This window comes from Montipora foliosa, chromosome 1 (assembly GCF_036669935.1).
Source record: "Montipora foliosa isolate CH-2021 chromosome 1, ASM3666993v2, whole genome shotgun sequence".
NCBI lineage: Eukaryota > Metazoa > Cnidaria > Anthozoa > Scleractinia > Acroporidae > Montipora > Montipora foliosa.
In genome coordinates this window covers 62,680,189-62,698,897 of record NC_090869.1, presented here as the reverse complement: position 1 = coordinate 62,698,897, position 18,709 = coordinate 62,680,189, and the positions used below count along the sequence as shown (strand labels likewise).

General features: G+C 42.0%; 1 protein-coding gene and 1 pseudogene across 2 annotated transcripts in view; one reads left to right on the top strand and one right to left on the bottom strand.

The window, feature by feature from the left end:
- Positions 1-15,899, top strand: part of LOC138004077 (uncharacterized) — a 53,777-nt gene extending 37,878 nt beyond the window's left edge. For both annotated transcript variants that reach the window (XM_068850485.1, XM_068850479.1), the window contains exons 13-19: positions 173-430; positions 3,086-3,460; positions 4,328-4,466; positions 5,491-5,635; positions 8,071-8,400; positions 11,970-12,276; positions 13,636-15,899. In XM_068850485.1, the coding sequence (XP_068706586.1) occupies positions 173-430; positions 3,086-3,460; positions 4,328-4,466; positions 5,491-5,635; positions 8,071-8,400; positions 11,970-12,276; positions 13,636-13,796 (1,715 nt within the window). In that variant the 3' untranslated portion in view covers positions 13,797-15,899. The remainder of the gene's footprint in view (positions 1-172; positions 431-3,085; positions 3,461-4,327; positions 4,467-5,490; positions 5,636-8,070; positions 8,401-11,969; positions 12,277-13,635) is intronic.
- On the bottom strand, positions 9,698-10,621 carry LOC138000810 (uncharacterized; annotated as a pseudogene).
- Positions 15,900-18,709: the final 2,810 nt, after the last annotated feature.

The window sequence follows — 18,709 nt, the reverse complement described above, 5'->3', positions numbered from 1 at the left end:
GCAAAACATGGTTTAGAAATAGACACTTTACGCTGATGGGGACAAACCTGACACCAGAATCTTACTTTTGGGTAATGGACTCCTGTCACAGACAATTTTTTTAGAAAGGCACTTTCAAATCATTACCTGTATTTAAATGTCAACAATAACATACTTTCTCTCCCCCTGCCAGGATTTGCCTTTGTGAGCATCAGAAACTTGAACATCACCAACGAGTATCTACCAAGTGGTTTATCGTACACGTCTCTGATTCTACCCAAGGGTTTTCTCCAGAAGGGATCTAAGTATCGCTTTCAGTTGACAGTAAACGATGGCAGCAAAGATGGTGTCGCGACCATGGACGTGGAAGTACGAAGTGGTCCCACTTCCGGTTCGCTCACTGTTGACAAAAGCAACGTGAAAGCGTTGTTTGAAACTGTTACTTTGGAAGGTTTGTGACTTAAAGGCCAAACTCGGTTTGGAGTAAGAATTAAAAGTAATTGAAAAAGGTACCACATGCTATAGTGAGGGTTATCATATTATAAGGCTACGCAAATTGAACCGATCTTACAAGCGTCCTGTGTGTACGAGCCTTCAGCGCGGGATTCAGCGCCTTTGTTTTCAAATACGTTCCCGTCGTGATTGGTTAAACGCCATCTTGAAATAGTTAGGTCAAAGTTGACGGTCGGAAAAAAAATTGTGGTTCGTATCATAGTTGACAGGGGGTCCCCGTGAGTGTAGTAACTATGTTAAAATCAAGGTAACCCTATTTCTGAGCACTTAAAACACGAGAATTTTCCAGGGACGCATGTCCCCGACCCCCTTAGCGTCCGGCCTTCGATTGTAAATCGGGCAAGCATACTGCTTATGAACCCCTCTATGGAAAAATGCTGACTACGTTCCTTGGTTCTATAAATCCATGGATCAAAGGTTGGCAGTATGGTTGACATAATTAGCACGTTGGATTAAATAAGAACCATGCGCTTTTGGCCACTATATTGATTTTCCTGGACCCATGATTTTCCTCGAAAATAGAAGATTGATGTGGTTTTTTTTTTTACACTAGCGACATTTATCCGTGAGATAAGATAGATTCTCGGTCATGAATTCGAAAATACTGAGGTGAAAAACTTGAGCGAAAGCGTCCTTTTGGCCTGTGGAAACGTCAATCTTAATCCTCGCTTCTGACAGAAAGACCGTCCACGTAACTGGCCGCCATTTAAAGTGTTAAACATGGATCTTAAGGCTATTCTAAATGAACTTCTTGTCTAAACAATCGTACACCTTCCACGAGAAATCCTTAAAGTTTTTGGAAAATTTGACTATATTTCAAAAGATTGGATGTAATGATCTCTCCGTTTAAGGTATTCCCGACAAATCTTCGAATCCAGAGTCCACGTTCCAACGGTCATGAAATTCTGAAACTCTAACCCTAAATCCCATTGCCATCGAATTGAGAGAGAATCCAGAGTATCTTACAGATGTAGCGATAACGAAGTGATTCTTCAAGTTTAATCTTCTGGTTGATGTTTTTAAGATACTCCTGCTGATGCCCAGGTGTCATTTGAGTTTGTTCCGAGCAAAAGAATATTAAGAACAACAAGGCACACGAACAGTACAGTCTAATATCCTGGACGGTGATTGAATCAAAGCGAGTTTCGACCTAGAGCGAAGGCCTCTTTTCCTCCTACTGTTAGCACGGCGGATACAAATAGAGTAACAAGAGGCTACGGGTAGCCTACACTTTGTTCGAAGGGATTTTAGCCGGTTTCCTTTTAAGTTCTCAATATTTCAATGTTTTCTTTATTGCGTTACAAGATCTTACGCAACACCCAGTTCAATTCCGTAGCCCGAAGTCCAAAGTCCAAATTCCGTAACCCAACCATAGGTTTAAGTGCGATAGTCGAATGGTTGTTCACATTTAAAACTGTTGTTAACGGCATTGATTCCGATCCAAACCAGTCAACGGATGCTTTAAAAGGTTCTACCATGGTATTTTAAGATATTTAATACTTTTACTTAACAATACCGGGAGAATATTAGCCGGTGAGAGGTGTTACTGAGTCATTCGATAACCGGATATTGCGTGTAACAAAAACACAAAGATTCGTTTCTGGTTATGCACACAATTCTTTTATAGCTCTGCTTATATAGAGTTACAACTGAACCTGTTAAGTTAAGAGAACACTCGAGGAGCTACGGTTGTTACGCATTGAAATACAATACAATACATACTTAATTGACCACTTCCCATAGGGGCTTTTCAGGGCCAATGAAACACAATCACAACACAACAGGCCCCAGTTGTTCGAAGGGTGGATAGCGCTATCCACTGGATAACTCAGTTGGTTTTGCTATTTTGTATCCGCTGGATATTGATTTATCCGGTGGATAGCATTATCCACCTTTTGAATAACCGAGGCCTGAACACTCAACAACAACAGCTAACAACTGTTAAAGGGGCTAGATCACGCTATACTAGGTAATTTTGTTTAATTTTGTTAATTATGAGCTCTAAACGTCAAATTGGCAGAGCAAGAGTCTTTCATTTGCAAAATCACGGCCACATAACAACTGAGAACGATTTTCCAGCTGTGTAAATGACATTTTGATATAGACTGATATATATTTGAAAAAAGGTGGGCCGACTTTTTTCAAATTTACCCAAATTCAATCCATTTAAATCCTCTCCAGTTTTGTCCATCCATGTCCCTTTTTGGCTTCCCTGTGTTTTGTTAGAGTGCTTCTATAGTTTTGAACAGTTATTTTGATATTTTAGTTAATTCTATGGCCATTCGATCAGTGCTGAAATTGCCTAAAATTGCGTGACCTAGCCCCTTCGAGAATGCCAACTGGCCGGAGGCAAGCTAGTTGGCTATTTAAAAGTGCAGCTGAGACGTTGAACCAGGGGCTACCAGGAACAAATCCAACCAGTGGTTCAGTGTCTTGAACTGACCCGGGATCCCGAAATCTCAAGGCATGCACCCTGATCACTGGGCTACACTGCCTCCTCCGAATTAGCAGCTTCGTGTGCTTCTCTCGCGTCCTCCAAACTTTAACACCATAATCGCACACCTAAAAACGAACCAACGTTTTCCTGTTGCAGCTATTCAGTGGACTGCGGAAAGAGACAGTCTTCCCCTTCGATACGCTTTTGGTGCACTAAGCACAGGAAGTGATTGTGAACTCTGGGGACCTCCCGACAACAGTCCGGTATTTACCGATATCATGCCAGCGGGGTCCGGCGCTAATTACACCCTCGCACTCTGTGTGATTGTATGGGATGCATTTGACTCCTTTGCCACAGCAGAGATCAACATTACATCTAATCCACTGGAACAAGGTGATTTAGACCCAAGCGCCGTTGAAGACTTATGGTCAAAACACGTTGAGGTTCAATTAAACAGTGGAAACTTAGATCAGGCATTAAGTGCCGTGAACAATATTGCAGACACTGTGCGAGGCTCCTCTTTTACATCAGGTAGGAAGCTATCCAAAAAAGTCTCGAGGAATTAGTTTTCCGATTTTGACTCGGGGATAATCGGAAAATGTCGGATTTTTTTCGAGTATCCCAGAGTCCTAGCTCCTATAGCTCCGAAGTAATAATCGGAAGGTCGTACGCAGGCTCGACTCCCGCAAAGGAGCACTCGGATCTTTTCCGAGTATCCCCGAACATCATCAAAACATAAATAATCTAGATCTCTTCATTTCATCCACCGGGGTAAACGTGTAACATCTCTTTTATTACGAAACAAGTCTTTTAAGATTCGTCCGTTAAAATGGATGTTGCATATCTTCAGGGGGCTGATCCAGAATTCCGGGGTTTTACAGTTTTATTAGGGGCGGTGGAGGGTGTCTGGGGGGAAGGGCTGAAACCAACAGACAAAATTATTCGTATATTTTACTGGTTTTACCATTGCCCCAAAGCGTTGCAAATTTACAGAAGGACAAACTAGCAATTATAACGCAAATTCTTGCAACGACCCGAAATAAAAGAGATGAAAGAATAGATGAATAAGCCAAAACTGTTCGAGCGCATTCCAAGAGGTTCACCTGTAGTTGCGGACTTTGCTCGAAACTGATTTTCGTACCGAGAGACATGAAAAATAACTTTTTGAAATTGATATTTCCCTTTGCCTCTCCGTCCTTTTCGTGTCTTGACAATACCCTGCCCATTCTCGTCCAGTGATTTTTAGCATGCGTGACTTTTGAAAAACCATGAAATTTTGAAGTAAGTGAGCTTTTATTTTTCAAAAAAACTTTTTAAAACGACACACTATGCCCAATTGATATCAGTGACTGGGAAGTTTTTGGTAAAATTCTGAAAATACGCAACATTTATTTTTAGCTGACCTAAAACGCAATATGTCCGAAGAAGTGCAGGATTTCATCGTGGACTACCTGGCCTCAGCTGTGGTTGGAGAAGATAACGCTCCCCTTCTTCTTACAACTCTAACAAAGACTGCTGCCCAGGTTGCAAGAAACAGGTGCGTTACTTAAAATAACTAGGAGCCTATGATTTGAAACTAACAACTCACGCATTTATTCTCTGTCAGAAGCCCATAATTCAGAAGTTTCGATCTCTTTCATTTGGACTTGGCCCATCGGTCTGAATTTAGAATACGGGTCCCGCCAAATTATGCATGGCCCTATGACCACAACGCCTCTGATTGGTCTGCAACCATCTGAAGAAGTCACGCGAGGGATTGCCCGTGCTTTAAGGGGCTATAACATGTTATTAAATTCTCAACCTCGGATAATGCAATTCTCGTGCTCTGATTGGTTCACTCAATCTCGGTTATCAGCTCATATACCTTAGTTTGACCATATATGGTAAATGATTGCGCTAAACGTTGCTAAGCTAAATTTTTTTACGCCAGAAATCGAAATTTCTCTTGGTATAAAGCACAAAAAAAACGTTTTGGGGGAAAGTCTGGATCAATTTCGAAGCTTAGAAGTACGCGAAAAGATAAGAAATGTTTTTGTAATGAGCCTGCGTCTGTCTGACCACCAGGTATTACACAACATCGCATCTTCATCAAGTTTTTTCGATTTCGCTAGGATTTTCTCCCTTTTTTCGCTCGTATTTCGTACTTCCAAACTTTTGGAGTTTAAGGAATTTAATAAAACAATTATTCCATTCGCGCTTGTTGGATATGAGAGTGGTTATAGCCAACTCGGCGCTACGCGCCTCGTTGGCTATTTACCATCTCATATCCAACGCGCGCTCATGGAATAATTGTTAATTATTTTAGGGTGTTTGGGGGAAATCTTTAGTTAATCACGAGTTTAAAACTCGAAAATGGTAATGTGGAATTTCTGTACTATTAAATAAAATTATGTGTAATTGAAGAGTCGTTTTCGTTCGCTTTCTAGTCGAGGTTACTCGTCCAACGGAAACGTGTTATGAATAACTAATGACACCTCTGTAAGGGCGCGGCCGCGAACGAAAATGGCCGCAGATTTCAAGCACTTTCCATTTCTCAAATGTGGCTTTATATTGCAATTCAGGTCTAATATGGCAGGCGCGGCAGCAACGATTCTGGACGGTCTTGGCGAAAAATCTCTCAGCGATGGTCGGGCAAGAGACTTCTTCACATGGATGGGCGATCTTGTTGGACCTTCAATCGATACCAATGACGATGCATTACTAAATGTGAGAACCTGTAATCCCTTTACCTTATAATGTTTAACTGATTCAGTTTTAAGCGTCTCACATGGGATTATTGCGATTTGATTTGGACGGGGGGCGCGGTGGCCTCATGGTTAGTGCGCTCCACTCCGGATCGAGTGGTCCGGGTTCGGGTTCGGGTCCTGGCCGGGGACATTGCGTTGTGTTCTTGGGCAAGCCGCTTTACTCTCACGGTGACTCTCTCCACCCTGGTGTATAAATAGGTACCGGCGAAATGCTGGGAGTAACCCTGCGATGAACTAGCATCCCATCCAGGGGAGAGTATAAATATTCCTAGAAACCGGAGATAAGCGCCGGCCTGATGGGCCTTCTGGCTCGTAAGCAGTGACTTTACCTTTCTTTTTTTTAATTAGGCACACAAAGTGGAAATGGCCATATTTACTCGATTTAGCGCCACTCTGAAGACGTGAAAAGCTTAATAAGCGACACGGCGCTTTATCGAGTAAATACGTTGATTCATCCGGGAAGAGTCGTTGGGATTAGATTCTCCTAAAGAGCACACCAACATAGGAATAGAGATGCTATTTCTGATAGTTACATTACACCCTCCACCACCCCTCTGACAGCCGTCCCCACCTAAAAAAAAAAAAAAAAGAACACTTTGCCGACAGCGATGCCACCCGGTCCAGCACGACTGTTTAACCTCATTAAACCTTTTTTGACCCACCTAGCTGGGCTAGCTTAAGCTCTCTGCGGGTCAGACATTCCTATATGTGTTTGAAGTTGGAAGTCTTGAGACGTCCAGAGCTTGTAACATATCAAAATCCCTATGAGCCAACCCATTTATGGAGCGAAATCCCGCTGCAACCAGCCTTGGCTCGTCGTTTAAGGCAATTCCATAACAACTTGCACGCGCGACTGTCAAACTTGATAAAAATTTGAGCTCTGAAAAATTAAGTATGGTTCTATGACGCTAAGATGCTTTGGTGCTTGCGTATCTGTCGCATGTCTTAGATAAAATGTAACAATGGTGACCAAATGCCGTGAAGCCACAATACACGATCGCCCTTTCCTGAACACAGCGGCTGATTGCGATGCAGAGCGGTAATCATCCCCATTTCATGATGTCACTTCCGTTTGCGGCTACAGGAGTCCATTCATTACCCGAAGCTTTCCCTTGATTCAACCCTTTCCCGTATCTTTCTCTTTTTAACTGCTATATTTTGAGGTATCTGACGTATGTGACTGAGAACATACGTCAAGTGTTCACATACGTATGTGACGTAATAAATGACTGACCATAGGTCTCTTATGATTGGCTATTGTGAAAACACCCACTAAAGTCCCCCGGTTGCCTTTAAAAGTAGGAAGAGAAGGGAAAATTGTTGACTCAGAGGGTTAATATGGAAAATGGAGGCTCCCGGTATGGGGTTCCTGTGACGCCGAAATCCCATTCTTTACAACCCCTCATCTATTCTTCACATGAACGATTTAAAAACTAAAATTAAACTCGTGCATTCATTCTAAGCTCCTTCCCGGGTTACTAGCTCTGTTTTGAACAAGTTCTCCTTAAAGTACATTCAAACTCACTAGATAGCTCGTAGATCTCTCCAGCCTCTTACCTCCTTGTATCGGTCGAGGAAAATCTTTACTGTTACCATTTTTGACATGTTGTCTCATTATTGCGAGAAGACGAATTACCACATACACTATGCCTTCAAAAAATAAAAAAGTGCTAACCTATTTCCCTATCTTAAAGACGGTCTCGATGTTCTGATAATCAGCAAAAAATGTTATCTTTCAAAGACTAACAAATTAAATGAGCCAGTGGATTCTTTGTAAACACAAAAAGAAGCAAGGAGATCTAGACACAACATAACACTAACCCGGTGTGGCCATCACATCACGCATGCGCACAACCATTTCACCTGGTTAACTAGGCCTCATAGCGTGGCATACTCAACCAAGTGAAATGATTCTTTGTAAAGTTTCAACATTTTAAACCGACATCGCCAAAGATTATGTTCAGACCAGAAGCACCATCAAACGCGAAAGTTTTATTCATCTTGTGATGCCCGCAATGATGGGTAGATTAGACAATCCTCTACTGGGGAGGGGTAGGGGACATTTTGTGAGAAGGGGAGAGGCTGTGACCCAAGCAGTTTCATTTCTTCCTGTTTGCTAATCGTAGGGATTAAAGTTGGCAGCCTTTACGGAACGGGTGAACTTTGGGTGAGCCGGGTGAAATCTGGTGTTTTCTCTAAAATGAAACCTTCGTGATTGAAGGTAAAGGTGATTCAGGTCATTTAAGGTAATTGGGGACACAATTGTAGAACAAATCCTAAATAGGAAGTAATAGGTCAGAATAAAGCAGCAGAATGCGAAAGCTTATTTTTTTAATAACGAAACGCTCGGAGAAGCAAAAAATTGTTTAACTGCAAAAACATTTGCTTTCACAGAACATGGTGGACGCTATTGATAAACTTGGAGAAAACCTGGGAGCTGAGTTGCTCCTTGGAGACCCCCCGAGAGAAGTAGTCGACGATAGGCTGGGAACAGTGAATGTGCGAGTCTCCAAACTAAACGCGAAAGTCCCGATAAGCACTAATCCCGGAGCCCCTAGGTTTGATCCTGAGCGGGCATTGAAGGCAAAGTTTGGCACCCCAAGACTATGTGGCAGAGGGAAAACGTGCACTGGGGCAATACTGAAGGCTGTACAATTCGCGAGAAATTTGTTAAAGGAGGAACCCAACAATGAAAACGATGCCTCCGAGATTTACGAGTCTCAGGTATGAAAATCTCTCCTGATTTCATGTAAATTTGTTTCTGCCCAAATCATACACAGCAACTTTTCTTGATGCATTTACGTCCTGCATTCAAATCTGGCAGAAATGCACACAATACGATACGTATTTAACTGAGACTGCTTGTTCATTTACTCAGGCATTCAGTGATTTATTAAACTTTGTGGCAGTTATCGCGAGTCTGAATACAAGAATTGATTTTCGTTCCGACCCATCAGGATAAAAAACTTATTGCTGGCTATTACTACTACTTACCACTACAACTACTACTGCGGCTGCTACTCCTTTTACTATTACTACTACCCTACTACTACCACTTTCCACCACAACTGCCACTGCCACTGCCACTACCACTACCGTTACCACTACCGCTGTCACTACCACTGTCACTACCACTATCACTACCACTATCACTACCACTGTCACTAGCACTACCACTACCACTACTACTCCCGCTACCACTGTCACTACCAATAGCACTACCACTGCCACTGACACTACCACTGTCACTACCACTGTCACTACCACTACCACTGCTACTGCCACTGCTACTACCACTGCCACTACCACTATCACTACCACTATCACTACCACTATCACTACCACTATCATTATCACTGTCACTAGCACTACCACTACCACTACTACTCCCGCTACCACTGTCACTACCACTGCCACTGCCACTACCATTGTCACTACCACTGCCACTACCACTGTCACTACCACTGCTACTACCATTGCCACTACCACTACCGTTACGACTACCACTACCACTGCTACTACCACTGCTACTACCACTACCACTGCAACTACCACTGTCACTACCACTGCCACTAGCACTACCACTGCCACTACCACCGTCACTACCACTGCCACTACCACTGCCACTACCACTGCCACTACCACTGCCACTACCACTGTCACTACCATTACCAATGCTACTGTCACTGCCACTACCACTACCACTTTTCTCCGCCGAGAGTCAGCCTTACTCTGGGAGGAAAAAAGCCCTGGAAACGAGGTTGTACTAATACCATTACCTTTATGACAAATGATAAAACAGTAAAAGCGAACGATAAAAACCGACGTTTCGGAGTAGTCATGACTCCATTATCAAGGTAAAAATTTAAAACATGCAAATAACAGTATTTAAGCGATGTGGCGCGAAAATTAACATAATAGGTGCGAAGATTACACAAATACTTTCGCACGAATAGAGTCCGATTGCACGTTCAGGTTTGGCTTTAAAGTTCTTATATAAAGCATTTCATACAATAAGCAGTCAAATTTGTTCCTGCACGAAGCATTTCAGTAGGTCCTGAGGGATCCTCCCGTGTACGTTCTTGCAATGTTTGGCAATGGCCGAGGACTGTTGTTTATGTCCTTTTACACGATTGTGTAAATGTCCGCGTGTGTATCCTATATAACCTGCATCGCACAGGTCACATTGGTATTTATAAACAACACACTGTTCATTTACGATCGATGGCTTTGCTTCTTTCACATTCAGTTCTTGATCAATTTTTCGGCTGACAAATACGGGCTGGATGTTGGTGTTCACTTTTAGGCTCAGATCCTTGAGTTGTCCTTTCACAAAATTTGCTGAGGTTTGGTCTTTAAATGGTAGAACCACTCGAATTGTGTCCGTCTCTTTAGTTGGTAATAATGGTCGCTGCTGGTCACAAACCTTTGACTCAACGAAATTTTTGATGGCAGAGTCGATGAGGTGTTTGGGGTACTTTAAACGCGAGAATACTGTCTTCAATCGGTCACATTCGTCTGAGAAGTGTGACCAAGAGGAAGATAAACTATGTGCTCGACCCAGCATAGTTCGGAGTAAACCCTGTTTGTACCGATTGTCAACGTGACTTTGGTAATGTAAGAGGAGACTTGAATTCGTGGGTTTTACCTACACCTTTGTCTCTATTTGGGGCGATCGGTTCAGTAACTGGATGCCCAAATAAGGGAGCATGCCATTGCATTCGGTTTCCATCGTAAATTTTACGGAAGAATGTGCCTTGTTAAGCGTGTTCAGGAAGTTGGATGCTGTTGCGATATTTGGCATGATAGTAAGTGTATCATCAACGTACCTTCGATAGAAAGAAGGGAGTTTACCCTCTCGCTCGAGGTTTTCCTCAATTGAAGACATGAACACATTAGCTAGCAGGGGACCAAGGGGGGAACCCATGGCCACACCATCCGTCTGTTCGTAAAGTGCTCCATTATACTGGAAAAGTTGTCCTTTTGTAGCTACACTGAGAAGGTCAACAAGGTCCGTTTTGGTCAGGTTCAGGTCATAGGTTGAATTCGTAAGAAACCAGAATGTCACCGTTTGATATTTCTAATTCGCGAATTTCGTCGGCAAATTCAAAAATGTCAGTTATTGTGTAGCGATTCAGAGAGAGAGGCTTAAGTTTAGTGTCGAGCCATTTCGCCAGTGCGTAGTTGTAAGTTTGCGTTGCTGAGAGTATAGGGCGCATCGCCAAGCGCTCCTTGTGTGTTTTCGGTAAGCCGTACAAATGCGCCAATCTGGAACCTGTAGGACGGACAGTATCTGCTATGGACTTAGGCAGAATTCTACGAACAATGGCGTCTAAATCTTTCTCTTTCTTTAGGAGGGGCTGGTAATATGTTGGCGGTCTACCTTTACTCGAGGGCCTTTCCAGTGGACCAGCTTGAAATTTACCGGAATCATTGATGGAAGCTTCGGATAATAGTCGCAGATATTCGGACACAATTCGAGTGGTTCTACCATTTAAAGACCAAACCTCAGCAAATTTTGTGAAAGGACAACTCAAGGATCTGAGCCTAAAAGTGAACACCAACATCCAGCCCGTATTTGTCAGCCGAAAAATTGATCAAGAACTGAATGTGAAAGAAGCAAAGCCATCGATCGTAAATGAACAGTGTGTTGTTTATAAATACCAATGTGACCTGTGCGATGCAGGTTATATAGGATACACACGCGGACATTTACACAATCGTGTAAAAGGACATAAACAACAGTCCTCAGCCATTGCCAAACATTGCAAGAACGTACACGGGAGGATCCCTCAGGACCTACTGAAATGCTTCGTGCAGGAACAAATTTGACTGCTTATTGTATGAAATGCTTTATATAAGAACTTTAAAGCCAAACCTGAACGTGCAATCGGACTCTATTCGTCCGAAAGTATTTGTGTAATCTTCGCACCTATAATGTTAATTTTCGCGCCACATCGCTTAAATACTGTTATTTGCATGTTTTAAACTTTTACCTTGATAATGGAGTCATGACTACTCCGAAACGTCGGTTTTTATCGTTCGCTTTTACTGTTTTATCTTTTAAGAAATCTCTTTTAATACGAATTTTATGACAAATGTATGGGAAAATTTACCTGGACTGCGTTGTTCAAGGAAAGGTTGCGTAAGCTCCTCTCGAACAAACTACAGTATATCTATTTAAATTAAGGACCCTCTAAGTCTCTCAAAGAACACTTACTTTCAATCATCACACGCACTCTGTACTGATCAAAACGAAGTTGTGACACAACCTCAATTTCTTCTCTTTGCAGGTTGTTGGTCTCGATTTTTTCGACCCTGTCAGCAAAACAGAAATCTCACTCCATGATCTTTCAACGCCACTTAAGCTCACTTTCAACATAGGTGATGTACCCGAAGATAAAGAGGTTGTTTGCAGTTACTTCAACGAAACAAAAAAGGCCTGGGTTACTGATGGTATGAACGCTGTGGAACCAGTTAACGGATCGTTGACATGCGAATCAACACATGCGACTTACTTCGCGCCATCCTCGCGAGATATAAACAATGGTACTTCAAATAACACAAGTACAGAACCTCCATCTTCCACCACCGTGGGAGGTAAGATTCTCGCTGTTCTTTTTTCTCCTTACTGGAGAGAGATTTTTGATTGGATTTTTAAGTCACTCAGTGATTACTTTGGTTTTACATTATGCTCATCTTGGTAGGTGGCTTGAAAATACCTGTCGTCACGCGGTTGACCAGAGAGGAACTGTGACTTATTTGCTGTTGTTTTAGGGCAGGCGGTCTGCATCACGACTGCTTTTTAATTAATCGACAACTGATTGTTTTCGTGTGTTGTGATCAGCTCGCCAAAGTTATTACTGTGATTTTTTGGGGGGAAGAGTTTGTAACGCACTCGATTTTGAACATCTCTCCCCTCTCCCCCTCTCTCTCCCTTCCCCTCTCCTCCCCCCTCGTTCCCCCCCCCCCACCCCTTCTCTCTCTCTCTCTCTTGATCGCATTGATTGACGCTCGCAACATTTTCAACGCAACATGTCGATGTTTATGTGTCCCAGCCCCAGGCGCCCAACAAAGTGGACCTAGTGCGCATGCCCCAGTGCAACAATGTTGCGTGAACGTGGCCAAACGAGTACAACAACATCCAACATCCAAAATGTTGCACGAAAAATTTGACCGTTTTCAAATTTGACCCAACATCATCCAACATGTTGCAACATATTACAACATATCGCAACAGGGTGGCCAAACGTATGCAACATGTTGTGCCCAACAATGTTGCAAGATGTTGCGTTGAATCGTTGCGTGCGTTTGGCCCGGCCTTTATGCTTGATGACGTCTGACTTGCTAATTTCACCACCAATCCTTCAATTTGAAAATTAAACTCGTAAATTTTAGCATGAGCTTAATCCCAGAGGAGCAAACTTGTAAATAAAACCCACGTGCGAACAGTATTGCAAGTCCAGATGATGTGAATAGCTTTGTGCAAACGAGGTTTGGGGGTGAATTTTGAGCATATTTCATAATCATGCATAAGGCCTATTGTTCTTGGTCACTTAGAGTGAGTAGCGCCGATAGATCCTCTTTCATTGAAGATGCGATTCAAACCAACGAGCTCGCTTCAGTTTCCACCAACTGTGCGAAAGAAAAAAATTACATGACTGAGTTTATTTATGACAGTGTTACAAGCTTTTAAATTCGGATATGGCGCACATCAAAGGGCGTATTCCCCATAATTTACCTTTGTGTATATACCCAAAGACTTGTGCGAACTTTTCCAAGGGAGGGACTGCAATTTGTCAGAGTCGGCCCTCCCGACTTATAGATAGTCAGTTTGCCATTTGCACAATTTACCTTGAAAATAAGTCTGCTTTTTCGATGCGGCCGACGAGGTCCGGGATATCTCTCTGTGGAAGTTCCTGTCACGTGGTTAAATTAAAATTTGTTGCCTTTGCTCAGTTGCAGTCAACGTAGAGGAAGAGAAAGATTACACAGGAGCTATAATTGGTGGTGTCATCGGAGGTCTCCTGTTTATTACCATCGTTGTTGCTGTCATCTGGTGCTTTAGTAAAAAGAATAAAGCAAAAACAAGGGTAACCGCAGTAGAGCTCCCCCAGTGAAGAGATGAAACTCATTCACGTTACATCGCATCGGAGACGCACCCACAATTAAAGTAGTGACACCTTTGCTATACCGGTGTTAGTTGCATGTGGTGGTCGAGTTGCATTAGTAGAATCTTTTGTGGAAAACGTAGCTTTAAAGAGGTCGAACGCACTGATTAATGTCACTGTGGAGCCGAAGTGAAAACGATTAGGATCCCTAGTTTAAGTGAATGTTTTCCAAAGCCTAGTCATTTTCAAGTTGCAAGGAATATACGCGTTAGTTACAGTATTCGCTTATAAGCTGGATCAAAATAATTTCCCTCGCCATTGGACAAAAGGATTGTGAAATTATTCCCTAATTTCACTCGTCATCATTTGATTACCCATACATATTTTTAATCAATTATCTTTGAAAAATGAGTGGTTTCCCCAATGGACCTTTCTAGCTTATACGTTTTGTTTTCCCATTTCAGACCACGTAATGTTTCCAAGGGAATTTTCCTTTTGTTCTTTCATAAGTTACGCATACATATGCACGTGCATAAGACGACATTTGAAGAAACTGTTCCTCGAGTAACACCACGTGGCCTGAAATGGGAAAACAAAACGTACAAGCTAAAGAGGTCAATCTTCTTTTTGGATTTCAATAACACTTGTAAAAAGTCTCATTGCTTTTCCGGCATAGAGCGAGTTTCAATTGAGTGTTGTAAAACCAAAACCAAAGTAATTACTTTGGCCAATCAAAAGGGACGGAGACAATCCAGTAAACCAATCAAAACTCGAAGTAATTACATGTAGCCGACACAAAGCGCGGGAAATTGTGCACGCGCGAGCAACGATTGGTTTTGGTTTCACTTATGATTGGTTGGAAAACTTAGCGCGAGAAGTTTGAACCAATCACTGAGTGAAGTAATCATAAACCAAAGTAATTATCTAATTACTTTCGACACTCAATTGAAAACCGCTCTATGCACACTCCGCGCAAAAAATCCGCTGAAGTAGTAGGCACCGTCCTTTTAATTATTCCTTAAAAGGAATAATAAGGAATAATTTAACGCGAATCTTTGAAATACAAGCGAAATTAATCCTTAATTTCACGGGGGCACATTGCGATTACATGAAGGGAAAAATCATTGATGAAAGCCCGTTCAATGCCGCGACAAATGACAATCAACTCAACTGATCACTCGTTTCAATGAATACTTTAATCTTAAAAGTGCAGCAAACACCCTTTTATTGGCTAATTTTTCTTTTCTAACCATTCATACTCTTGATTTGTGGCGTTTTGGTTGCCCTTGTCGTTGCTGAAACTCTCTAAATTTAATATTAGGGACCTTAAGATCTACGACGGCGACATCAACGAAAACGTCACCTCAAAATAAAACTTTGCTCTATTATAAGTCTTTCGCGATTATTCCATCTCGTTCACGTCCTGCAATATGGGCGAAGTATCCTAAAAATAAATTGGTAAGAGCGATTTCAGAGTGAAAATAGAGAATGTAAGATTCTCTATTGCATGCTCACGTTGTCGTCAAAACCTAAAATTTGGTGATTTCACGTCGTCGTCATGCAGAGAACCGCAAAAATATGAGCAATAATCCGTGCCGCACGTGCAGCACGATTATTTATGCTCTTTTAACCAATTATATCACTGTTTTGTGGCGTTGTCGTCGACGTCGTCGTCGTAGATTTTAAGCTCCCTATTGATGTCAGGACGACAACTGCAAAGAACTGTACTAAACTGATAAACGCATGCGCAGGGCGTGCAGTACATTTTTTCATTAATTTTTCAATAATCTATTATTTCGAGTCGTTCTTGTTCTTAGCGACGCCCTCTTTGCTTAAGCTTTTTTTTTTCCATTTACTTATGCCAATACACGATACAGTCAAATGAGCGAATGGTTTGAGTCATGAAACTTTGATCATTACTTCTCAAACTCGTTAATAATTCATAAGGATATTAGCCAATCGGAGTGTCCCATTTTGGTCAGGTGCATGCATCCTGATACCCAATGAGACTACATACCAAGAAAACGCTGAATTAGGTTAAAAAACTGATCAAGACACTGATCAAGACACTTGAATTTAATAAACCTAATACACCTTCGGAAAAAACACATAAATAAACTAATCGCACACAATGCATTTTAAAATCGACATAAAACTCTCGCAGTACCTCTTATATTTGGCGTCCAGAGGATTAAAACCAATTTGGACACCCAATAATTCAGCGATAGAGCATCCATTCCAGCAATCACGGGCACCCAACGAGAATATAGTTTAAAGTTACTTAGACATAGCATTGTTAAACGTATATTTTAGTATTTAAACGGTAGATATAGGCATATTTTTATCCCCTAAAAATTTTTCATCTGTTCGGATTTCCTAGCTGAAAGTCTAGTGATCCGAAAATTATAGGTATCAAAACTTACCTTTCGAAAATTTCAGCCAGAAAAAAGGCTCCCGAAAATTCTAGGTGAGCTTTTTAGGGTAAAAATTTGTTAAAAATGGGCAATTATACCATCTTTTAGATGTTCGAAGCAAGCAAGAAAGCAATTTTACGACAAATGTTCCGAAAATTCTAGATCTCAAATCGTCTTCCGAACAGATATTTTCCGAAAATTGACGTTGGGTGCCCTTGAGCAATGTCTGCTCTCAAGGCTTAATAGTCATTGCAACTCTCTTAACCTCAGCCATTCGGCGAGTTCACAGCCCGATTCTTGGCAGGCGAAAACGACGTGATTCTGACTCGCTCTCCATTACGCCATATTATGTAAATTTCTTCCAAAGCTCTGCCTTTTATATTCATTTCCTTTACAAATTACTATCACTTCTCTGATAAAACAAAAGATCATCACATAACACTCATACTTGGTAAAACAAAAGGTTGAGAAGTCATGTCAAAAACTCGTGCTTCGTGTTTCATCAGAGGTTTCAAACACCTCGAAACAATAAAAGTACTCCGCCTACCGCGTCGTGCTTTCATTTGCTTCTCGGTGTTTGGAATCGCTGATGAAAACACTCGCACTCGATTTTGACATATCACTTCAAACTGGCCAAAATGCTCCACGGGAGCGTATTAAGCGCTGGAATGTGACAACAAAGCGTTGAATTCACAATGGCTTATGTATTCGCGACTATAAAAGTTAAGTGCCCCATCTTGTTGATCTCTTTTGCCGTATAATCCACGGACTCTGGTTCGAAGTGTGGTTTTTTATTTTGTCCATCTATGGTTCAAGTTCCTCAAGCGCCAGGACCACCGGCTCCTCCGATTCAACAAGCCCAACAAGCTCCACCTCAAGCGGCGAATACAGAGGTAGACATGCTTTCTGTTTTTCACACCGGAGTCAGTATCATTACTAGGAACGTTATGCTTCTCTGGTCGAATGTTAATTTTTCTGAGTTCTCGTGTTCGTCAGGTTATTTTGCATTTACCAATTCCTTGTTTATGTTACCTTACTTTGATTTGGGACATCATCAATACTTCTTAGGTTCTCCTATTTCTTTTGTGTTATGTTTGGCGTTCGCGGCGCTAAGGGTTCGGTGGAAATCGAAATGTCATCTACATTTTCAGTTTTTCTGGCCGGGAGCATCTACTACGTGGTTCTTGTCCCTCTTAGATGTATTTCGCTGTACTGAACTTGAATCCTCCTGGAATTCAATCAATTTATTTTCGTTTGGTACAACTACAAATTGCATGTGTTTGACAATAACTCAACCTCGTGTATGTTGAATTTTCTTGCCTGTTTACATTTGGGCATCTCGGGATGGACACAAATATTGAACTACATTGTAGGTTCAGGTGCCAATTCGATATGTCTGGCTGTAACTGAACTTCATGTTTAATGGGTGGTTTGTTTTACTTTGAGTTTCTCGGGGCGGGAACGAATACTGAACTAGGTTCGGGAGCCAGTTAAAGGGACCCCGTCGGGTACGGGGAGGTTGGGGGGGGGGGGGGGTCCCGTGTCGCTTGTCTGAATTTTAAAAGATCTCGTGTCGGTGCTTTGTCAATGTTTCACATTGCTGTGACTAAAGCTGTTGGAAATTTAATAAACTTCAAAGGATGTAGTTTGTCGCGGTTTCACTTAAGTGCTGTCGCTACTTTTTAGACCATGTCGCTTGTCGGAATTTACCCTGGCAGAGCCTCGTTAAAGTGCTACTATGACCAAAAAATCAATTCTTCGTTTTCTTTTGATTTCAAAACTTTGTTAACTGAAGTGGCCAAAGTTTCAAAAAGAAATCTATTTTTTTCATACCTAGACTTTCACTCGACAAAACGAGCACTATGATTGGTTGATTCTTGGTCAAGTGCCCCTAATCAAATTCAAATTGTCATATAGCTGATTTTTTCCCACAACAGCGCGCGCTCTCATTGGTTACTTCGAGGTCACATGACATCTAGCAATAAAATTGTTTCCCACCAAAAGTCTCTGAGCGGGCAACAGTTCAAAATCTATGACGCCAGAGGGTAACAGTCCACTGATACCCGCGAATGTTGACCGACGACCGCCGTTGCTGTTGCCTTTTCTCGTTTTTCACTTAATGACTGATTCATCGAATTTCAATTTTTCCCTCGGCTGCGCCTCGGGGAAACATTGAGATTCTCGGGGAACAAAATTAACTGTTTCGCTCGGGACCAGTCATTAAGTGTTTAATGTAAACTGACCAGGGGCCCGTTTCTCGAAAGTCCCGAAAACTTTTCGGGTCCGAAAAGCCATTTGTGAACCTGCCAACCGCATGGTCAGGAAAGTCGATCTTTTAATATGTTTTCAAGGTAACAAAAAGCAAACTGACTGAAGTTTGAGGACTCAAATTCCTTCCGTTCTTGAGATACAGACGGAATTGTGACACCCGAAAATGGCCCGTTTAAGTTTCGGGACTTTCGAGAAACGGGCCCCTGGATACGATTCCGCAGTTGTTACCTGTGCGGG